We start from the raw sequence: 25,369 nt of genomic DNA on the forward strand, positions 1-25,369 counted from the left end.
CCCTATTCACTATATAGTGAATAGTATTGGGTTTCTGCCATTCTGTACTAGTGTCTGAAAACATAGTGGAATATTTTCAGTGCACTCAAACAATCCCACAATGCACTGCAAAAAAGGAGTGTACCACTCATGTACAGCGGATAGCAGATTATATATAATCCTTACCATTGTTTGGTAAAAATCTGCATAAGGTAGTGTTCACTACCCTCCTGAATTCAGTTCCTTATAATAGTACACGATATAGGGAATAGTGAATAGAGAGCCATTTCTGACACAGTGAGAACTAATTTAAGAACAAACCAAGAACTAATTTAAGTCTGTTCACTATCTACCAGCATCCTGTGTCAAATTCAAAAGCCCTGATGATGGCCTACAAAGCCAATAATGGACCTGTCCCTCCAAACTTGATGGCAAGTGTCAAAAACAGGTTCATACCAAGAAATACAAGCTTGGAGCACAGTTCAGCTTTACCCACAATTCACCTTTTACCCTTTATCTCAATAAATATTATCAAAAAATTAATTTATTTCAGTAATTCAATTCAAAAAGTGAAAATTGAAAATTAGAATATTATATAAGACCAATCATAAAAATGATTTTAATATAGAAATGTTGGCCTACTGAACAGTATGTACATTATATACACTGAATACTTGGTTGGGGCTCCTTTTGCATGAATAACTTTTACATTTAGAGCATTTAGCAGATGCTCTTATCCAGCGCAACTCACAAAAGTGCTTAATGTTCAGACAGAATGTATATCCATGCTAGTACAAGTAGTTTAGGGTACAAAATCCCTCTGAGAGTCTGCTGTTCAGACAGCCAGTGGAAGTCTGTTCCACCATCTGGGCGCCAGGACTGAGGAGAGTCTTGATGCTAGAGATGGCAGGTCAAGTCGAGCTGTACTTGAAGCTCGAGGTGCAGCCAGACTCTTGACCATTACCATAAGGTAGGGAGGGTTCTTGGCTTTGTAGGCAAGCACGAGAATTTTAAACCTGATGCAGGCAGCTGCAGGAAGCCAGTGAAGAGAGAGCAGCAGTGGAGTGACGTGGGTGAACTTTGGAAGATTGAAGACAAGCAGTGCAGCTGCATTCTGGATCAGCTGAAGGGGCTTGACATCCTGCAGAGGGAGACCAGCCAGGAGTGAGTTGCAGTAGTCAAGTCTTGAAAAGACTAGAGATTGGACAAGCACCTGGGCATCCTCCTAAGGGAGAAAGCGTCGGATCCACTGGATGTTGTACAGTAGGATTCTGCATGACCGAGTCAGGTTCGCAATATGTGTTGCGAACAATAGCTGGTCATCCAGAATCACACCAAGGCTCCTTGTTTCTGCACATGGAACAATTGAGGAGTTCTCAAATGAGATAGCAAGATCTTGGTAAGCGCCGGCCATTCCAGGGATGAAAAGCAGCTCAGTCTTGCTAGGATTAAACTTCAGGAAGTGAGCTTTCATCCAAGAAAAAAATGTCTGTCAGACATGACGAGATTACTGCATCAATGTGGCATGGCATGTAGGGGATCAGCCTGTGGCACTGCTGAGGTGTTATGGAAGCCCAAGTTGCTTTGATAGTGGCTTTCAGCTTGTCTGCAACATTGGATCTGGTGTCTCTCATCTTCCTCTTGACAATACCCCATAGATTCTCTGTGGGGTTTAGGTCAGACGAGTTTGCTGGCCAATCAAGCATAGTGATACTATGGTTATTAAACCAGGTATTGGTACTTTTGGCAGTGTGGACAGGTGCCAAGTCCTGCTGGAAAATGAAATCTGCATCTCCATTAAGCTTGTGAGCAGAGGGAAGCATGAAGTGCTCTAAAATGTCCTGGTAGACAGTTGCGCTGACATAGGACTTGATATAACACAGTGGACCAACACCAGCAGATGACACAGCTCTCCAAACCATCACTGATTGTGGAAACTTCACACTAGACTCAAGCAGCTTGGCCTGTGTGCCGCTTCACTCTTCCTCCAGACTCTAGGACCTTGATTTCTAAATGAAATGCAAAATGTAGTTTCATCTGAAAACAACAGATCACTCTGTTTGAAATAAATGTATATTCTATATGAGTTTAACTTTCATTCATTGTCTGTAACGACTTATTCAGTTCAGGGTCGCGGTGAGTCCAGAGCCTACCTGGAATCATTGGGCGCAAGGCAGGAATACACCCTTGAGGGGGCGCCAGTCCTTCACAGGGCAACACACACACTCACACATTCACTCACACCTATGGACACTTTTTTTCTATTGAGTCGCCAATCCACCTACCAATGTGTATTTTTGGACTGTGGGAGGAAATAGGAGCACCCGGACGAAACCCAAACAGAAATGGGGAGAACACACTAACACTCCTCACAGACAGTCACCTGGAGCAGGACTTGAACCCACAACCTCCAGGTCCCTCGAGCTGTGTGACTGCAACACTACCTGCGCCACCCTGCCGCACATTTTGAATTGAATTACTGAAATAAATTAATTTTATGATGATGATATTCCAATTTACTGAGATGCACCTGTAAGTGATGGAGCTTTTCCTGCGTGTCTGAACAGTAGACCTGCTTGCTCTATTCAAAACCCACATGAAGGCCCACCTCTTTCACATGTATTTATATATCAGCATTTAGCTTGGGCTTAAGAATGCACATATACAATTGTATTATGTGAGTACTGTGTATCTGTATATCCATTCTGATTTTGTATTTGTCAGCATCTAAGCTTGAGATGTATTTTGGATTTCTAGCCTACACAATGTAGCTAAGGATTTTCTGAGTAAAGAACTAAGCACATTTGTGAGTCACTCTGGCCAGCTGTCTTGTTTATGTGTTATGTTATATACCCGTCTTACTAGTTTGTAAATTCAGAAATTGGCGGATATTCATAGATAGTTTGCCTTTTTCTGGACAAAGCTTGAGTCTCTTCTCAGTCAGAATGCTCACTTTAGTCCCTCAGCCCCTATATATCTCATATAATCTACACTTCACAGCATTTCTTAGCAAAGCACTTCTTCTGTCATAATTCATTAATGTTTCAGGCAAAATCACTCATCTGAACAAATTTCATGTTTTTTTTTTTCTAATGCAGCAAGCCCACAGTACTCATTCTACTGCAGTGAAACATGAAGTTTCAAAGAAGAAGGTCAAACCAAGGCCACAGTCCCTCAAAACATAGCATTTTCAAAAATGGTACCTTTTATATAAGAAGGAAAATATATTATCTTTCAAACAGAGTTCATGTAAATACATTTTACTACTACAGCCCCCCTAAGTCAGGTCTAAGGACATCCATGTTCATAGGAATGACAAAGATTATTCTCTCTGCAGCCTCTTTGTGATTACTAATCCCTGTGTATACATTCACGTGTAAAATGGTGGGATTGGCTTTGTAAATAGGGCTGAAAGAATGGGGTGATTCTAGTAGAATTTCTTTCCAACCCCACCCACACTGACTGGTTTGTACAAATCACCTACCCTAGCTTTAATGACTAAAGAATGAGTACCCAAAACAAACTTTCACTTACAAGGTGGACAAACAAGCTAGACTTGTCTAATAAAATGAACATTGAATAGACAGTGTTTCAAAAGCCCCAGCAGTACTGTTGTGTCTAATCCACTCAAATCATCACAACAGACAATAGCACACAACCACCACGTCAGTGTCACTGCAGCACAGAGAATGATCCACCACCCAAATCATCATACCTACTCTGTGGTAGTGTGCCTGTGTGCAAAGCAACAGATGGACTACATATGTCTCAATCATATAAAAGTAACCTTTATTCAGAAAACTTTCAGATTGCCCCAGAGAATGATGTTCTTCCTGGTTTCGAATTGCTGTTTTGTGCCTTTCCATTGCATCACCAACATTCACACCCGCATTGCGACAAAACCCCGCCTCCTGCGCTGTGATTGGTTAGCTTTGTCCCGCTACTTGAGCAGTAATTGGCTAAAGCGTAGAATATTCGAAAGCATTTTTATAGCCTTTATATAGTTGTTGTTTTACTGTTTTTAATTTAATTAAGTGACATTTTGCTATTTGTTTTCAACAGATTATTTTAACTAATTAAGAGTCAAGGTTATACATGTGAAAATATAGGTACATTTCTCAATATTTCCTTTATATGGTATACATTATGTGGTGATATATGGACACCTTTGTGTTGACATGTATTGACGCTGGACATACCCTATGATATTAATATGTTGCAATCTCAATGTTATGATTGTACAAAAAATAAGTCAATAATATAAAATAAAAATGAATTGTGCTTTTGCTGTTTAAAAAACAGCATACATTTACAGTGGCTGGAAATCTGCCTAAAAGAAGCCACAATAAAAAACTGCTGAGACAGCATCAAGAGTGATGTTTTGATCCAAAAGCAGATACATGTTTGATAATGGTCACAAGTAAAATCACCAAAGCCAAAGCATAGACATAAGTCAGAAAAGGGGTCAAAGTCCCAAAAAAGAAAGCACAAATATATGTCCAAAAACAGAAGTCAAAGAGCTTGGCAAAAAGGTCAAGAATACAAAACAACCAGAGAAAAGACAGTGCCCCTCTGAGTTCATTTGAAAGGAGAAAGAATGGAGTATTAGGTGACTTCAATCATAAGAACATAATTTATATATATATCTTATTATGCAGTAACAAAACATGTGCAGTTAATGTTTTTTTTTTCATGTTCCATTTGAATGGCAAGTGCTAATGTAATATAACATTTGAAGAGCCTGAGAAAAAAAATGCTTATATTTTATGGTTTTAATCATGTGAAAATTTGCAATGTTTATATCTGGGAGGGTTAGCATAAATATTTTAGCTCCCTGGTGCTTTGCAGTCAGTAGTGTCTGTACTTTAAGCCAGAGGCTCAAGATCCTGGTCAGGTCACTAATCCCAACACAGGGAATATTCTATTCAATGTGCTATCATCAGCTCACTATTCCTCCCAGCTTTGACTTGAGGACCAGCATGGTTGATCTAAAAAAAACAAAAAACAATAAAACGAATAACTACAACGTTTAGCTGCTTTTGCGTACACCATCTCACCCCAGCAATTTTCATAACGGACAATGAACCAGCCAATCCGAGCACAGCGTCTGTGTCTCTAAGCCAATCCAAGCGTAGGAGGCGGGGCTTAGTCAGAATACAAGTGGGAAACGAAAATGCAGCCGCTGATACTTCAAGGTCGCAGGCGCGCAGCATTATGGGGAGACCAGAGAGACTGCCAGCATCCTTGCAGAACCAATCATAATTTTTTATTATTTCTTTATTATTATTATTATTTTTATTATGAACTAAAATGTATTATCACATAAAAACATCAAAAGTACAGAGCACATAAGCATACAGGCAGAATAGAGCGACATCAATTATGTGCACCAGAGAATACAGTAAGATAAGGTCAGTTAAAAAAAAAAAAACTCATATAATGGGACTCATATAATGGGAAATAGCCTTAGAATCCATACGCACAAACACACACGCAGTCACGAGAAGTGATGTAGAATGCGTGACGCGGATAAATTAAGCTATGGGAGAGAGAGGGAGCGAGAGAAGGAGGTGGAACTGAATCCTGTTGTGATTGGCCGAAGCGGACCTTGGGGTTTTTCGTCAAAGGACAACGTGCGGATGGTCTTGTAGTCCCTGTGTCTGTGGCAGTGGGTCAGCTGCGCTCCGTCACGACGCCCAATATAAGGTAATGTCTTATTTACAAGGCTGTTATTAAAGTATTTTTACAGCTATTTTAATGCTCACGTTACGTCTGACCAAGATAATAACTGTTTAAACCATTACGTTTATCAGAGAACCCTTTAAGAACCATTTAAATCACGTATCCAGTTATTATTCGTAATCTATGTTAGCTGCTCAGAAACAAAGCTGAAGCTGCCAACATAAGCTACTATGCGTCGTATGTGTACTAGTAAGCCAACTGTTCTGATGTTTTCACCGTCAGCAGTGTCAAACGCCCAGTGTATCGTTAATGGTGGCAGCATCCTTTCAGTGTCCCTGCAGCTATGACACGCCTTCGTGGTCAAAACTCAGTAAAACTCGTTTATAACCATGACCAGGAACAGTTTGCTATTCCATGATGTTGTATGATTAAATGGCTCTTCCATGTTGGAAATGTGTCCAAGAAAAATAAAATCTTTTTTTTCTCTTTAATTGGTATATATATATATATATATATATATATATATATATATATATATATATATATATATATATATGCATAATAGTCCTAATAGTATAGGCAAAAATGTGGTCAGCAAAACTGATGGGAGAGTGGAGAGTGTGCAGTAGTACCTGTTGTGTGCTGTTTGAGAGACTTTCTAATCTTCCTATTCCTTCATGTCTTTCCTCTCTATATTCTTCTCCTTTTTCAGCAAACAGTTAACATAAGTGCAACATCTCCGGACACTGTGCATATCTGCACGTCCGCCAGAAATCAATCAGACTTTGACTTATCCAATAGGTGAAGATGGAGGGGGAGAAGGTGAGTGCACTACACCCACAATAAATACAACTTAAATATAATTACACATAATTACAATATAATTATACAAACATTTTTGAAAAGGCTCTGAAAATACCTTTAAAAGACTGATTTCTGACACTCTTTATCGATTAAAGTAAATTACTTTAAGTCACAAACTTATGAATCATATCAACAACTGGGAGCATGCAGGGTCACCATTTGCAAGAGCCAAGACTAAAACCACGATGATGTTAAACAAAATTAACTTTACTGGAATGTGAAGATGAGAAAAACACTGACGCTCAGCTATCGGGACTGGCATATACCAAACAATCATTCTATTGTGACTGTGAAATTGCTCGAAAAACCATTTGACATACGGCAGGTCTAAACAGATTGCATGTGTGACTCTTAAGGTTGTTTCAGTCTTTTACATTGGAATAATACAAGCCAGAAAACATAAAACCGATGGGGGAAGCTATCATTGTCAAATCAAAGCTTTTCATGTCTAATAGGGTGATTCCAGGAGTGGTTTGTAATTTTTTTTTTTGTTGGTAAAAGACCAACCTTTATTTGTCTCTTCCAGATATATTCATAATATGTAAAATATTTATAAATTCCATCTATAGACCTTGAAAATGTCTTTCTAGCTTGATCCACCCCACTGCATTTCACAGTGAAATCAGTGGTATAAGAATTACCACTTATTAATATGGTTCTAATAAAAACAAATATTAATGCCACTCATATTTTACAGTGTAAAATCATGTAAAGTAGCGTCTTCATTCAGACGTCTGTTCCATAGTTCCAAAGTAAAGCTCAGCAGTTCACATGCTGTTGCTATGACACGCTCAGATAAAGCTATTATATGGCACATCTTGTTGATGGCACCCCTGATTAAAAAACAATGCTATTCCAAGCTACATCAAAGTAAATTGAGACAGAAATTAAAATGTTATTAATTCAGAATATGATGATGGCACCAGTCTCATACCAGCATTGCTTTCAGTCCAATGTCATCAGGAAATTCAGGATTGAATATTGGATAGCAATCTGATACAATAATAAACCTATCGAGCAATATCTCAGGACTGTTTGTAGCACTTAGCTAACTATTTAGCACCTGTTATTCAATCCAAAGAGCTTGCATTGTGTGAAATAACGTTATTTGTATTTTTTTTAAATAAACTACACATCAATCATTATAAAATGTTTAAACAATATTAGCTATAATACAGATAATCAAAAACAATTTACTCTTTCTTTTGAGCTTACACAAGGATGTCATTGTATAAACAGAATTGTTTAACATACACCAGTGCTACAAATACAAATCCATTACCCCAGTATATACAGAAGCATATCAGTGTCAAAATTAAATAGGCAATGAAATGATAACAAGGCGGCATGTAGTAAGTCACAAGTAAATCAGCTCCAGGGTCCTGGGGTTGTGGGTTTGAGCCCCACTCCGGGTGAGTGTTGATGAGGAGTTAGGTGTGTTCTCTGCATGGGTTTCTTACCACAGTCCAAAAACACATGTTGGTGGGTGTTGGTTACTCATATGGGTCCCTAGGTGTGAGTGAATATGTGACTGCTGCCCTCTCCAGGGTGTGTTTCCGTATTGTGCCCAGTAATTCCGGGTAGGCTCTGGACCCACTGTGACCGTGCCTTGCAACAATTGCAACAAATGTATCAATTAAAATGCTATTCACCTAATATGCATTTGCACATGCATGTGAAAATTAGCTTGAATTGTAATTTTCAAACTCACAACCATACTAGAAAGGGGAAACGGCACCTCTCCACATTACAGTAAGATTATCAGCCCTAATGTGCCCAGTCAACCTCAAAATGCTTTATAGCCATAAAGCATTAAAATTAAAATTTTATTTTGAGCTCAAACCTGCAGGTATGATTGAGACTTCATTGCCATTTTGTGTATAATATTTTCATTTTGGTATTGACATGGCTACATAAATATTACCCCATTCTAACAAAATAGAAATGCGTCATGGGGCGGCACGGTGGCGCAGCGTGTAGTGTTGTAGTCACACAGCTCCAGAGTCCTGGAGGTTGTGGGTTTGAGCCCTGTTCCAGGTAACTGTCTGTGAGGAGTTTGGTGTGTTCTCCCGGTGTCCATGTGGGTTTTCTCTGGGTGCTCCAGTTTCCTCCCAAGATCCAAACCACATGTTGATAGGTGGGTTGGTGTGAGTGTGTGTCGCCCTGTGAAGTACTGGCGACCCCTCCAGTGTGTGTTCCAGCCTTGCACCCAGTGATTCCGTGTCGGCACTGCAACCCTGAACTGGATAAGTGATTACAGTTAAAGAATGAATTAATGAATAAAATATGAAATCTCTTCTCAAAATTAGCTATTACCATGTTGTATGTGTTTGTGAGAGTGGCATTAAAGCATTATTGATGGCAGGAGGGGACCGTGACATCTTTAACAGTCCTTTAAACTTATGTCCTTCTTTCAAAAGTCATACATATTTGGTTATAAAATGTACATTGCTGTTGCATATGCAAAATTAATTCAGCATTGATACATAGACACATTGACCCCACGAAAGGCATTGCATTTGTGGAATAACCCAATGACTCAGTGATCCTCAAACACATTGGAGAACCATGGAGTAACCCTTTATGTCCAAGCTGTATTCAAAAGAGTGACCTCTGTGTGTGTAGCTGCTTTTTTGTGCCATGCATGCTATTCATTCATGGTATTGAATGTCCAAATGGCTCAGAGCATTTTAGGTAGGCCTGTCCCTGCCAGTCAACACTGAGCTATTGAACTCATAGTTAAAATGAGTCAATACTTTCACCCTATGTTACGGTAAGTCTCATGCATTTTTACAGTCAGGCTAGAGGTCCTGTGGGAAATGATGAATATGGAAAATGGGCTGTGGATATGGCTGTATTTTTAGTTAAATTTAAAGGAACCTCAGACTTTCCATAAAGAGTGTGATGGTTTACTGTGCCTTGGCTTGTGTAGTCTTGTGTTGATATAATCTGCAGTGTCAATGCAGCTGTCACCTTCTGGTTGTTGTTATGACAACAAGGTCGAGGCAAGAGGTCAGCACAGGACAAGGTGGACGGACATCTTGAAAGAAGATAATGGCGGCTGCAGGATTGTATTGGTTTTGTGGGTCCATCACATTATGCACTTTTTGAAAGGTTCTAAACACAAGAAAACATATTTTTTCCTGTTCCCTTCCATCTGAGGTACAGGATTTTATTATTTATTTATTTCATTTTATTTTTATTTGTGTGTGTGTGTATGTAACCCACTCCATTTTACAACTGAATCTTTCAGCAATTAACCTCAAGAAGCAGATCTAGGACTGTTTGTCATGTTAATGATGATGCTATCGGGATAATGCTTTACAGCTAAATCAGCTCAGGTTTACTCTGATTCACTGAGTCATTGTGACTTTACACATGAGAGAAAGATAGGGAGAGAGGGGACTGGAGGGAGAGGGGCGTGTCAGTGGTCTTGAGTCTCAAAAATGAGGTATACCCATAGACTGCTATTCAAAGATTGGAATCACATGCCATTTAATTATTTAAAAAATAACGTGTTATTATTCAGTGACTGTATATATGTTTATTTAAATGTATAAGAACAATAAGCATATACTGCATGGTTAAAAAATTTAATTATCATCATGATCATCATCATTTCCGCTTAATCCATTCAGAGTCGCTGTAAACATTTTTTATAATTTTTACTGAAATAATTTAATGTAAAATAATCCTCTTTGATTTAATTTTTATAGAATCAAATGTATAGGTGTTGCCCCCTTTTTACTATACACTAACATACTCAATTCCAGAAAGACTTGGAACATTACTATGACAATGGAGGTAGTAATGATGAATATTTAGTTCTGGATAACAAACAATACTCCAACCCATAGGTTTTGATGGGGCTCCATTTAATCCAGTGTATGTAGTTCCTCTGCTCCATAGTAAAGTAGTAGTGTTGGGGTTCATACACCTCTAGGCCATGGTTAGCATTGGTCTTGGTGGGTTTAGGCTCAAGTGCAGCCACTCCAGAGAATTCTAATTCATTGTCAGTGTTTATCCATAGGGATTATACAAACTGAATGTATCTAATTGGATGACATTTCAATAGATTAATATTAAAGTAGCTGAATTTACTAATAACAGACATTGTGATGGTTAGTTTTATTAACATGAGCTCTCAGTGTTTTCTCGGTTATTATGGAATCATTTGCAGCTCCGTTCATCATTGTACATATCTTAATTTTAAGAACTTGCCGTAAACAGTGAAATCTATAGAATATCATGCAACAGTTGTTTTCATGTTATGTATACCAGTGATTGTTTATCTCTTAAATAGTAGTGTACATTACTTATTGGTCTTTTAAGAATCATATTGCCTTCAAAGAAAATGTTATTGGCTTTGTATAACCCACCCACTCCAAGTATGTTTAATAGGAAGCCACTCTTATTTACTCATTGCATGGCACAATTTTCACATCTAAAATGTGAGGTGAAGGTGGATGTAAGGTTATCTGAATTGAAGGCTTCAGTTGCTCCAGGATCATGTGGCTCACTGCATTTTGCTCTCTCAGCAATGTGGCGTCCTATTGCCCCAGAAACCTAGATTCAGCAGAAAGACACAGTAAATTTGTTTATGTCTGTCCTCCTCTGCAAGTTCATTTCTAGTGCTTTGTCAAGCAGTGAATTACATTTATGTGTGTTTTAATGTATTAAGGCTGATTACAAGGTAAACCTGTATTTACACACCTTTTCCACACTGTGATGAGGTCAGTGAATTGGACCCATCACCAAGTTTCAATTCCTGTTCCTAGGGGAATGGCAGCAAATTTCCTGTCTCTCTTTGTGCTAGCCGAAGGGCCCATGGTGAGGTATAGAGAGGGGGAGGGAAGAGCTGGATTCAGGAACCTGTGAAAGGGAAAAAGCAAATAAGTAAAACTATTAACAAACTATGTACATAGATAAACACTTATCAGTGAAGCTGGAATGAGATGTGCTGGGGATATCTGTTAATGGTTATATTGAAGGGAATAAATATCTTCCTGTGAGTAACTTTCTTACCCCTTTGCCAGAGTTGGGTTAGTCCAATTAAGAGAGGGGTGGGGCTAAGTTCCTAAAAGTAGGGGGATTTGGCTGCAGTAGCCAGGTGAAGGTAGAGGGAACTGCAGTACGGACAAACTATATCTGTTTAGTTCTAACGTGCTCTTTTTATTTTATTTTATTTTCAGTTCTTCATGGGTACCTCTCTTATTGTGACTGTTTTGTTTTGTTCTGTTTCTGTTTTGGCCACAGGACTGAAATGTAAAACTTTTAATACTTGCACTAATAAACAAACAAAAAACAAAAACAAAATACAGAAGTAGAAAAAACTTCCAAAAAAAGTGGCTGGATAAAGTCAGAGGACAAATCAGCGAATACCTTATTATCAGTGGTGCTGGCAGCCGAAATCCTGTACGCACAGCTTATACATTTTTTATGTTTGTTCATTTTTTAAAAACAGGCTTACTTGAAAACTAAACTGTGACAACATGAATTGTATTTTTTAATGAATACTTTTATTTTATTGACAGCAACACTGATATGGATTAAATGGAAATGATTTTATTGAATATTAATATTGTTAGGGCGGCACAGTGGCGCAGCAGATAGTGTTGCAGTCACACAGCTCCAGGGGCCTGGAGGTTGTGGGTTCAATTCCCGCTCCGGGTGACTGTCTGTGAGGAGTTAGTGTGTTCTCCCCGTGTCCGCGTGGGTTTCCTCCGGGTGCTCCGGTTTCCTCCCACAGTCCAAAAACACACGTTGCAGGTGGATTGGCGACTCGAAAGTGTCCGTAGGTGAATGGGTGTGTGTCTGTGTTGCCCTATGAAGGACTGGCGTCCCCTCCAGGGTGTATTCCCGCCTTGCGCCCAATGATTCCAGGTACGCTCTGGACCCCCCGCGACCCTAAATTGGATAAGCGGTTACAGATAATGGATGGAATGGATGGATTTTATTGAATTTTAATATTGTTAGGGCGGCACAGTGGCGCAGCAGATAGTGTTGCAGTCACACAGCTCCAGGGGCCTGGAGGTTGTGGGTTCGATTCCCGATCCGGGTAACTGTCTGTGAGGAGTTGGTGTGTTCTCCCCGTGTCTGCGTGGGTTTCCTCTGGGTGCTCCGGTTTCCTCCCACAGTCCAAAAACACACATTGGTAGGTGGATTGGCGACGCAAAAGTGTGTGTGTGTGTGTGTGTGTGTGTGTGTTGCCCTGTGAAGGACTGGCGCCCCCTCCAGGGTGTATTCCCGCCTTGCGCCCAATGATTCCAGGTAGGCTCTGGACCCACCGCAACCCTGAATTGGACAAGCGCTTACAGATAATGAATGAATTAATTAATTAATATAGTTAGACAGATATCTAGATACTGCTGTTTCAACAAGTGATATAGATAAAATTCCCTGCAAATTCAAAATAACCATCCACAGCAAACTCTATATTCATTACAATAATATTTTGTGTTTTCTTACATGTGAATGAGACATGAGGTAGCTCAATAGATTTTGAATATGACCCCTTAGGCACCTTTGTCCTCTCAGCTTCTTGTTGGTGCTCTCTGTCAGAATAATCCACCCATGCCCATTCATTTGTTTTAGGGGGGGTGTCTTTCGAAGGAGGCCAGAAAGTGTGTGTGTGTTAGGGGGGTGGGGGGACTGAAACTGAGTAATGTTACTGTTTTGAAAATTATATGGCCATTTTGAGTTTAATGCCAATAATAGGTTTAAAAATGTTGGGATATGGCAAGAAAAGAATGGTAAAGATTTGTTATACTACATCAAACTAAATTAGGTCAGCTGACAACATGCCAGTGATACAAATAGGGTTTAAAAAAGAGCATCTCAGAGTGGCTAAAGCCCTCTTAGAATGGGATTAAATTTACCTGGGACCTGGGGTACTGTAATTATTACTAGTGTATCTCAGGTATTTTAGTTCTGTCTGAACAGATTTCATCCATTTCAGTTGTTTTAGTGTGTGCTCCTGTTTCAGGAAAATGACCAGTAAATTATTCAATCATTCATTCATTGTCTGAAACCGCTTATCCAATTCAGGGTCGCGGTGGGTCCGGAGCCCATCCGGAATCACTGGGTGCAAGGCAGGAACAAACCCTGGAGGGTGCGCCAGTCCTTCACAGGGCGACACATTTAAAGAGTTATTTATTTATTTATTTATTTATTTATTTATTTATTTATTTATTTATTGCCATTTTTGTCACAAGATAAAGTAGATGAATGCTACAAATTATTGATTGGTATACTATTTATATATCAGAACAGCAGTGACAATCTAAAAACTCAAGTAACTCACTTCAGTTCTTTGGTGTGACAGCAGTTGGTAAATCAATAGATTTAGCCATTGCCATTTCTGTTATTTACACCACTATTTCCTATCCAGTGCAAATCTTTCACAAGCACTACTAACATCCCATGGTACAATGCTGTGCAGGCAAATGGTAAAAATCTTTTCATATAATAGCAAGAGTGTTATTAGTGTGTTTATAAAATTCCATATAGTAGCACACAGCCTCCTTAAACGTCACATGCTTTAACCTGTTACATTGAAAAAATAAGTAATTATAATTCTTAAAATCAACTAAAGGTTCTTGTCTTCTTTAATTTTTAGTGGTAGATCATCTAGTATTTAATTTTTAAATAAAATAAACAAGAAAAACACTGAAAGAAAATCCTTGATTATTTTAACATGACAATGGAAGTCCACATTCTCCATTGATTACAGCAGCATTGTCCCGTAGTTAAAGAGAGGTGCTAAACTAGTTTAGATCCAGTTCAAACATTGTATCACCATTACTAGAATGCAGCATTTTCATTTTCATCTGCCGTAATGGTTCAAGACTTGCATTAATATTGTTTGCAATTCATACATTTTTATGAAAAAGTACCACTGGTAGCCCCCTAGGCCACTTGCTGCCCGTAATATTGCTCCAGGAACCACCAGAGTGTACTTTGTGACCATTTACAGTTAAGAATTCCTGATTTTGTGTCACTTAGGTTTTTATTTATGTATATATATATTTACTTTGCAAATGCTGATTTACCAAACACACTGCTACTTGCTTTAATCAGCTACTGACTGAAGAGGAGCCAAATGCAACAGGATTTTAAAAAGTCCTGAAAATCCTTCATTTGCATAGATCAGGCTTAAGAAGGTAGACTATAATCTGTGAAACTGGCATGTTCTTACTATGCCACATTCTCTGTGATGTAACGCTTCAAAAAATACGAGTATGTGATCCAATCTTACTTCCTTTTTTAATTACCCTTTAGGAGCATTCTCTCCCCAGGGTAAATTTTTTGCATTGAAAAAATCCTGTACATTTTACAATAACTGCTAAGGGAAGACTAGGTAATATTATCTCCTTAAAACACAGCTTCCAAATCACTGGGATGTTTCACTGACCTGAAATAGGGAGAATAGAGTCTGTGTCATTAGGACTATGGGTTCAGCACTGCAGAAATTGCATTATGTAACTTTTGGAGGAGCATAAAATACCACCCCCAACCAAAATTAATTAAATTAATTACACCCTGCAGCTGTAGGGGGAGCCCTAGAGCAAAAATACCAAATCTTACCTAGTGTTCTTTTATCAAACAGTATTATACCATAAAAGATTTTACAATAATTTGATGTGATTCTGTAATGTTAAAATCAAAGTAAATGTCTGCAGTGACATTTTTGCAACTGATACCCTATTCATTCCAGCAACACAATCTCAGCATTAGGTTAATTCTATTAATACTGTAGCTATAGATCCACCCATAACAAAAATGTACTGATACACTGACAACTCCTTCTTTTTTATTTATGTGAAATGTTGCCTGTTTCATGTTTATTTTTTTTTTTTTTTTTTGCAGATCCCCTGATTTCAGGGACTTATCTAGAGGGAGTGATGTTATGTAGAGGAAGTGATCCTTTTGTTTTGCTCTGTAGAAGCATTAAGTTTGAATGTTTTCTTTATTTACAAGCAGCTGATTTGATGTTTTAAATATTATAAATGTCAATAAATATTAATGATGCTTGGCAATCCCTTATTAATATCTGTATGAGGATTAATGTTTGCTAAGTTCATTTTCATTATTGTACATTAATGTCTAGAGCTAAGTTACTAAGTTATTTTTTAACTTTTTTTTTTCTTCACAGAAACAAGTATCGTGCTACCTTCTTTTCTCACTGGGCACAGCTGTTATTGGCTCCCTGCAGTTTGGCTACAATACTGGGGTCATCAATGCACCTGAACAGGTATATGAATGTGTGTGAATTCATGTAAAACACTGCAAAATATATCAGAAACATCTTATTACTTTTTGTTTTGTTTTGTTTTCATTCTTGTCAAAATGTCCATATAGTATACTGATTTGTCTGATGATACTGATTTCTGAGGACATTTAATGTAAGTTCAGAAGGTGAAAGGTAAAGGAAAAAAAAAATAAGACCAAATGATTGAATGTATAGAGAAAATGGGACTGATAACCACAGTGCAACGCAGTCACATTAACCCCACTTCAAAATGTAATCTTTTCTAGTAATTGTTGAACTGTATGTGTTTGGAATTATTTTGATCATGACAAACTCAAACAGATAAAAATTCAACAAAGACTGAATTTTGTTGAGGTTGAAAAATATTTTTCAAAGATTTCTTTAAAAGAAATTAAAGCAAGATTCCAGAAAATAATAAATGCTGCAATAAAGACATAGTGTACATTAAATACTAAAAAAAAATGTATATTTGGTTGTTGTGATATTTTTCTTTTTTTCCCCTTAAAATTAATGATGCCATTTTGATTAGTGATAGAGAATTGTGTTCTGTAACATTTTCACAGTAAGGTAAATTTCTGTGAGATCAATTTCTTTTGTTCTTACATCAGTTGAGAGAGAATGACTGTTTTATGTCCCGAGGTAATGACATTTAGTCAGATTAATAGACTTTTATATAAGGCAATAAATCACAACAATATCTTCTGAGCTATTTGTCATAATAATCTCATTGCTGTTTAGAAACTGCAAGCGTTCTTTAATGAGACATGGGTCCGGCGTTATGGAAAACCCATCGAACCTGAAGTGTCCACCTTGGTGTGGAGCTTAGCCGTAGCCATCTTCAGTGTCGGAGGAATGGTGGGCTCCTTCAGTGTCGGTGTTGTTGCAGACAAGTTTGGACGGTGAATTAAAAATTCATCTTTAATTTCTTGGTTTTTGTGTTGCTTAAACTTCAACAGAGGTGGGAAAAATAAAAATCCTCAGAAGGATTTCATTTTAAATGCATGACTTGACCACAAATCCTTTGCTATAATTTTTGTATGCAATATAATTTTGATTAGTCAAAAAATAATATATATATATGCTACATCAGTAAGACTCCTTGGGCAGTATTCCTAATAATACATATGCCTACATCTGTAGGCTGCTTTCAATATAAGTCACTCTGGATGAGAATGTATGCTAAATGTAGTAAATATAAATTTAAAACAACTAAAATTATAGTTATGTATATATTCAATATTCATTCATTCAAGTTTACCTGGAATCACTGGCCAGGTACACACCAGAGAATTACATACACAGACAGTCACACACACTCACACCTTTGGAAATTTTTTGAAGAGTTAATCCATTTATCCAATTTTTCAAGCACTTTCCAGATGATATATATCAGAGAAATTGTTTTAATCAACTTTCTGTTTTGGCAGACGTAAGTCCATGTTCCTGGTGAATGTCTTGGCCTTGATTGGTGGAACTCTGATGGGGCTCTGTAGCCTCTGCTCCTCCTTTGAGATGATTATCGCTGGACGGTTGGTTATTGGACTGTTCTGTGGCCTCTTTACTGGTCTCACTCCAATGTATGTTGGAGAAGTTTCACCTACTCCTCTCCGCGGAGCCTTTGGGACGTTGCACCAGCTAGGTGTGGTAGTGGGCATCTTGATTTCACAGGTGAATAAATTATGTTTATATACTTTTTATTTTTAATATTACATTTCTGAATAAACTGCAACCCTGAAATGGATTCACATTATGCATTAATGTGCAGTTTGGTAAATGAATCTACTATATATATATATATATATATATATTGTTGGGTTTTTTTGTTTTTTTTTGTTTTTATTTTTTATGCAACAACACACATAGATATATATGAATCCTTATTTCTTTATTTTGAACAGACTATTTTGCTATGTATTTAGGACATATATAAATGACCTTTGTTCGAATTGGCTGACCCTTTTAGTGACATTTTTTACATTTTTAAAAGAAAATATCACATATTTTTTGTTTATAGCCTTTACAGGTTTTTCCATGTTCACACATTATTTTACCAATTTAAAGGTTCTTCTTTAAAATCTTACTTTTTGTGGAGGGTCCTAAAACGAAGTATATTTTTCTCACTTGCACATATCATTTATTAATGATATGAGAGTATGTACCTCTATGGCTTTTTTTCATTTTTTACATGTGATGGAGAGAACACATGGGCTTTTCAGTAGTTTTCATCTTCTTCTTACTTTCTATGCTTATGCAGTTTAAATCATTAACTACCTAAATTTCACACTACCTAAGCTATTTAACCCTAGCTACGGCTAACATTCTAACAAGCTTTCCCTATTGTGTGCTATATGCTTCTTGGCTGCATGCAGATCTTGGGCCTGGAGTTTCTTCTGGGCTCAGATACTCTCTGGCCCCTGCTGTTAGCTTTGACTGTGATACCTGCAGTTCTGCAATGTTTACTGCTGCCTTTCTGCCCTGAGAGCCCACGCTACCTCCTTATTAACCTCAATAAGGAAGAAGAGGCACGCAAAGGTGGGGTCGTAACTTTATATAATATTCTAACCTTTAGTAAGAGCTTTGAATGTTAGTCTAATATGAGTCTAATGAGTTTTTGTTTTGTTATTAATTCGATACCTTTAGAACAGTAGGAGAAGATTCATATACAATAGATTCAAAGAAGCATATTCATATACACTAACAGGTTATAATGAGTGAACTAATCTACTATAGTCTCCACTAGCACCAGACGAGGGCGACAAAGCCTGAGTTTCACAGACAAATTAAGAAACCTGTGGAAATGCATACAATGCACACTTAACTCACACTTAAAGCCATAAACTCCACTCACACACACTATGATACACATTAACATAAAAATATCCACCTTTACATTTAAGCCTTAGATTTCCTTGTTTCCTTGTTTCCATCTGTTATTCTATATACTGTGTTTTCACTGTTGTTCAATGATCAGAACCACTACAGAGCATGTATGATTTGGGTGGTGGATCATTCTCAGCATTTTGTTCTCAGGTGGTTGTGTGTGGTATAAGTAAATCAGAAACAGCTATGCTGCTGGATTTTTTAAACACCCCAGCGTCATTGCCTGATACTCCATTGGACTTTAAAATAAGTGGAGATGATACTATTGAAAATGTGTATAGAGGAAAGGGGTTGGTTTTAATGCTGACTGTATATATACACAATACACTGTATACACAGTTTTTGCTCTGTAATGTTAAAGCTTCTTTAGGAATGTCAGGAATTGAATTAATTAAATTGAATTTTTAGCAACATAGTTTCCTTCCTACCATCCAAATATTGCACTTTTGAGTTGCACTTATTTAAAAATAAGTAGTTGGAGAAAACTACTGTGCATTAAAAATCACATCACCTTTTTTCACATTAGGTCTGTGTTATAGGCGGGACGACTCTGGATTTTGAGCAGATTTTGTTGTCATTAGACATACGATATCGTATGATATATGAATATGAGATCAGCCTTTTTAACTAGTGATATATATATTATGTTTTAAATCTATAAATATTTGTAAACTGTTACTTATAGTGGGTCCAGTTTTAATAAGATATGCCATTTGGTCTGATTTGTTTGACAAAATTTTAGTCAATCCCTGCATTGTTCCTCAAATTAATTGTATGACTTTCCTATCTTAATATCATAATTTATTCTATTATGTCTACGTTGTCATCCCACTGGTGCAATTGCATTTCAGAGCTGTCCTTTTTTATTTAGTAACCCTGACCTGTCTCCTAAAAAGCATGGTCTTGTTCCTCAGCGCTTGTGCGTCTTCGTGGTTTCGAGGATGTGTCAAAAGACATGCAAGAAATGAAGGAAGAGAGCGTGAAAATGAACATGGAAAAGAAGGTTACCATCCCTGAGCTCTTCCGTACTTCCATGTACCGCCAGCCTCTTCTTATTGCAGTCATTCTGCAGCTGTCTCAGCAACTGTCCGGCATCAATGCTGTAAGTGTACAAACTCCATTAGACTGGTTGCATCCTGTAACCTAAGCTGCCACCAATGTGGGCTCATTTCTTTAGTGGCTTAAGTGTCTAAGCCTTGGCACTGTCAAAGGGGGATTGGAGTATAATATTCAGTGATGCTACTGCCACCCAGGCCTGGGAGTACTAATTGGCCCTTATCTATATGTGAGCATCTGAACTTTAAAGTACTCGCTTTGAAACATGTCCTCTGTTTTCTTAAAGAAACAAGCTTCATTTTGCAAGAGTAGGAGTCTTTGGAGGACTGTCCCAAACAACCAAGGATGTGACCTACATGCAACATGGGCTTTGTCACATTTATACAATCTATAGACTTATTTATACTTGCTTTACATACATAAATGTGTACGGCAGTTTCTCATGTTGTAATCATCACTGCCCACATATATCTGTGCTTCCTTACATTGGAGTAGGTGTTAAATAATAAAATCAATTGAGGGCAGTTCAGAGTGAAAAGTTTCTAACAACAACAACAAACACTGCAATAGCAGAGGAGGTACTGTTATCCGTAAGATTTCACAGGACGTGCACAAAAACAGATTTAATGAACACAGAGTACAGACAGAAGGCTTCGTGTGCACCCGTATGTAACTCTGAGCATACATGAGTCTTAACAAGGGTTTACAGTATTTCAGGTTGGTTCCATGAGGTATTTCACATCTAAAAACAACGCAGCTGACAACTTTAGAACTGGGCGGCATTGTGGCGCAGCAGGTAGTGTCGCAGTCAAACAGCTCCAGGGACCTGGAGGTTGTGTGTTCAAGTCCTGCTCCGGGGTGACTGTCTGTGAGGAGTTTGGTGTGTTCTGTCTGTGTGGGTTTCCCCTGGGTGCTCCGGTTTCTTCCAACGGTCCAAAAACACACGTTGGTAGGTGGATTGGTGACTCAAAAGTGTCCGTAGGTGTGAGTGAATGTGTGTGTGTGTGTTGCCCTGTGAAGAACTTGTGCCCCCTCCAGGGTGTGTTCCTGCCTTGCACCCAATGATTCCAGGTAGGCTCTGGACACACCATGACCCTGAACTGGATAAGTGGTTACAGATAATGAATGAATGAACTCACTTTATAAACCTGGTAATTAGCAGCTATATGGGGTGTTTAAGTAGAATATATAATGTATGGCCCTCCAGCAATGAAGCTCATAACCAATACCTTAGCTGTGTCTTCTCTCACATTCTGTTCTTCTGTTTTTCTGATAGGTGTTCTACTACTCGACTGGTATTTTTGAGTCTGCAGGTGTGTCCCAACCCATATATGCTACCATTGGAGCTGGAGTTGTCAACACTGTTTTTACTGTGGTTTCGGTATGTATTTGCTTGAGATTATTGAGAACCTACAGCTGTGTGTGGTCACTCAGATGGAATGCTTTGCTGATTCTCTGGATGAAGGTGTGCATCCTTTGCAACAAGGTTATTTTAATGCACTTTTACTTTTTACATTTTTATTCAAAATGCAATACATAAATAGTAATAGTGCACTAAAATTTAAAGAAAATTTTGCAATATTTAAATTTGTTGCATGTTGTATGCTTATTCTTACACTCTCAGATAAAAAGGTACAGTAGAGTTACGCTATTGGTCAGTAAAGACTGAAGCTGTGTAAATGTACCTTTAAAAGTACAGCAGTGCTTTTAAAGTCTGCTTTTGTTCCCTGAAGGCACATTACATTCACTTCACCAGAAGGAGAGGGGAATATTTTTAAGATTTCATTATTGATCTGTGTAAAATATAAGAACATAATATAAGTCCTGGAGATGAAATGGGACATATTAAATCAACACAATATTAAATTTTACAATTATAATAAAATAAGGTACAATTATGTTCACTGACAGTTTTCCTAACAGTATATTTTCACTTATGAAAACTGAAGTAACATATGTAATTAACCATGGGTGTACAATCATCTGCATTCATATTTAATCTTAACATCTTACTTTATTGTGTCTTCAGCTATTTCTTGTTGAGAGAGCTGGACGAAGGACATTGCACCTCATTGGCTTGGGTGGTATGGCTGTCAGTGCCCTAATTATGACCATCGCCCTCTTGTTGGTAGGTCAATAACATTTGAGAATCTTCCAGTTATCTCAAATTTTTTGCAGTTTGAGAATATATGATTTTTTTTCTTTTCTGAGCAGAAACACATCGAGTCTCTGAGTTATCTGAGCATTGTGGCAGTTTTTGCCTTTGTGGCTATGTTTGAGATGGGGCCTGGACCCATCCCCTGGTTTATTGTGGCCGAGCTCTTCTCCCAGGGGCCACGTCCTGCTGCAATGGCCATCGCTGGATTCTCCAACTGGACAGCCAATTTCATAGTGGGCATGAGTTTCCCCAAACTTGAGGTATCCAAATGTGTACTCACACAATGCACTAATGCTAATATATCAAGACACATGAAATACATTAGAAATAGTTTATCGTTACAATAACATGAGCATTTCCTGACTGGACTATTTAGTAGAGATGGCACAAAAAGTTTTATTTTTTTTTATTTTTTATTTTTTTTTCTGATTCTGATACTGATACTGAAAAATGTATTATAATGTCTATTGTGCCCAAATTCAGTAATATTGTGGTATTGTTAAAATGTAATGAAAAGTTTATAATGTACTTATAAACATACTTAAATAAATACTTGTGTCATGTTGTATATTGAACAAACATTAGCAGCAATTAGTGCCATTTCATGCCTAATCATTTCATGCCTAGTACTGATACTGTTACAATCCAACACTATTTTGTTTAAAATGAGTATCTGAAAAACACTCTCTATAGGCTTAGTTATGCTCATTTTATTTAAGGACCAGTACTCCACCAAATTTCTGCTGTTTTTGGACCAATATTTACATCTCAGTTATTTAGTGTTTATTGTTGAACACATGTTATTATATGCACTGATTCTTAGGGTGAATCTCATTTCACCCCTAGGCCCTAACACTTAGCCCTACCAATCCGTATTGCATAGGGATAGGGCATCTTAATTCTTGTTTGAATAGAGGTTTAGAGTGAAGTGTTAGGGCTATATATCCCTTGAAACCAAGATTTTTCATGGGAAGACTAAAGACTATGGCTACCCTGGGAATCACTGGCAAGATGGTGGCGCAGGTGACCAAATAAAGCCACCATTTTTGTCACGCCCTCGTCTCGTAATGTCCGTTTTCTCGATCTCAGCACATGGCTTTGTTTTGTTGTTGTTCATGCTCCGCCTTTGTTCCGCCTCCTTGTCTTTACCCTCGTTATCCGTTTCAGGTGTTTCTCGTTTGTTGTTGTATTTAAGCCCCCTTGTCTCACGTCCTCTTGTCGAACATTGCACCTTTGTTTTGTCGTGTTCGTTTTGTGTCATTCTCATTCTCCTAGATTCCAGTTTCCAGTCTCGTTGTTTTGCTTACTTTGTCTAGTGTTATTTAGTCAGTCTGTCTCTGCAGTTTCCCCGTGTCTAGTTTAGCCTGCTTGGCTCCCTGTTTGTTTTCCTTCTGTTAAATTTTCTTTGTTTTGTTATTATTCGTTATTAAAGTTTGTTGTGTTTTAGCGAGTGTGTCTGCCTCCGTCAGTCCGCACCCCGTGATCCTAACAATTGTCAGTATTTTCTCTTTTAATATACTATGATAACCAGTGTATTATCGTAATTTAATGTAGTGTGTCCCATTTTGTCAGGAAATATTTTAAACACTAATATTTGTTACTCAGTTCCAAGGGGCAAGATAACATTTGAAAACAGGGGATGGAGTAAAATTGAGTAATGGAATTCACCCTTAATATCTTTCTAATATTAATTTCTTTTCCTTGAATAGAAACTTTGTGGGCCATATGTCTTCATAATCTTCATGGCTTTCCTCATCCTCTTCTTCATCTTCACATACTTCCGTGTTCCTGAGACCAAGGGGCGAACCTTCGAAGACATTGCTCGAGAATTCAGCAGGGCTCAGCCTCCTGCAGCCAGCTCTGTAGAGGAAGCTGGTGCAGGCATGACATCCACTTCTCCAGTGAAGGAGAAAGTTCCACTGGTGGCAGCAAATTCAGGAGCAGAGGAGAAGCCCAGCTCCTCGGTAAACGCCACTTCAGAGGCTGCAAATGGTGAGGATAAATCTCCGGCCACTACTGAGCCATTGGTCAAAGCTGCTACAGAGGGGAAATCTAACTCCACAGTCCAGGAAAGTGTCTAGATATTTTTAACAGAAGTATATATTATAAAAGTAGAGTTTTGATGGAAATAATTGAATGGAGAAAATATCCACAGAAAATGATGACACTTCAATCTATTGTTTTATTTTTTTTAAAGAAAGATATGTATTGCTATTATGTATAGCACTTGGTTTGGTGCAATATCCTGATGAATTATTTATTTTTTTGGTAGAATATTAATATCTTTACATATATGTTTGTAGATAAGTACTTATATTTAATGTGATATGTAAACAGATAGTTTTAACAGGGTTTAAAAGGGAATAGTAAGTACTTATAGCCATCATCATTACTAACACAAACCAAAGTTTTAAGAGCTAACCTAAAATTAGACAATTATAGATTACTTTAATTTTTCAGATATTTATTATAATTAGTTGTTAATTTATATGAAGGCCACTTTTGTCTTTGCACTAATTTTTTTTGTATTTTACTACATAATCTAGTTTGTTGTTTATTATTACAGGATATTTACCACTTTTAAAAGAGTGGTTAGTGGTTGAGGAATATAAAAAGAAAAGAATATTTAGGCTACTGATACCACAATAAATTGTTAATATCTGATAAAAGCTGTTATAATCGTGGCTTTGCTGATTACAAAAGGCATTCAAAATTAACAGACAGCACAAAGGCAATATATAAATCAGTTATATTAGGTATTAGGGGCTGCTTAGCCAGTGGAAATTAGTCCAGTAATATTATAGCTAGTTTAAATATATATATATATATATATATATATATATATATATATATATATATTCCCTACTCAGATAACCTTTTGAATGTAAAGCAGTGTTTTTTTGGAAGTAATAGCAATGTGCACAGGTAAAAGGAAAAATAAGGTTATTCAGAGTGGAGCTTCTGCCATGCTTTATTATTGTTAAAACCAATTTATACTTCTGCGTTGACTCAGTGGAGAGCCTAGGCTACACAAGAGCATTTATACTTCTGTGTTGGTGTCTTCATCGTTGTGCAAAAACACTACCAAAACAATACGGCTGAATCGCAAATATTTTCCTTTACACTATGTAGTACACAATGTAGTGGTGTAGTATTATAAGTTTTATAAATCTTTAAAGTGCACTATTTAGAGAGTAAGTTGTTATGTTTTAAAATAGGAGTTTTTTTGTTTTCACAGAGACCTCCATATTTGTCCTTTGTTCAAAATTTTATTCATCCCTGGTGTCCACACCATGTCTAAGGAAATATCAGGAGTTCCTCTTTCTCTATTTATTTGGTTCTGCATAAACAATTTTGGTACAAATTATGTCCAGTCACAGTCGCTGTGGTCTGCATCGAAGTGAGGCATAGTTTATGGCTGGCTTTTTAACATAAAATTGCTTTCGTCTGACGATCTTTGATTAAAAACCATATATGTA

At 37.5% G+C, this 25,369-nt stretch overlaps 1 protein-coding gene across 1 annotated transcript; it reads left to right on the forward strand.

Moving 5' to 3' along the window:
- The first annotated feature begins 5,606 nt into the window (after positions 1-5,606).
- Positions 5,607-24,677, forward strand: slc2a3a (solute carrier family 2 member 3a). The gene is made up of 11 exons (XM_066673735.1): positions 5,607-5,685; positions 6,374-6,483; positions 15,680-15,778; positions 16,535-16,695; positions 17,224-17,464; positions 18,166-18,328; positions 19,591-19,778; positions 21,009-21,113; positions 21,762-21,860; positions 21,947-22,150; positions 23,600-24,677. Exons 2-11 carry the CDS (start codon positions 6,469-6,471, stop codon positions 23,969-23,971), a joined length of 1,647 nt encoding a protein of 548 aa, XP_066529832.1. The 5' UTR covers positions 5,607-5,685; positions 6,374-6,468; the 3' UTR covers positions 23,972-24,677.
- The last annotated feature ends 692 nt before the right edge of the window (positions 24,678-25,369 follow it).

The sequence above is a fragment of the Hoplias malabaricus genome, chromosome 6 (assembly GCF_029633855.1).
Source record: "Hoplias malabaricus isolate fHopMal1 chromosome 6, fHopMal1.hap1, whole genome shotgun sequence".
NCBI classification, from domain to species: domain Eukaryota; kingdom Metazoa; phylum Chordata; class Actinopteri; order Characiformes; family Erythrinidae; genus Hoplias; species Hoplias malabaricus.

Excerpts from the sequence above, each read along its gene's own strand:
- slc2a3a (XM_066673735.1), top strand. Across the intron at positions 17,465-18,165 it reads TGGGCATCTTGATTTCACAG|ATCTTGGGCCTGGAGTTTCT; the intron begins GTGAATAAATTA and ends GGCTGCATGCAG. Across the intron at positions 19,779-21,008 it reads AACTGTCCGGCATCAATGCT|GTGTTCTACTACTCGACTGG; the intron begins GTAAGTGTACAA and ends TTTTTCTGATAG.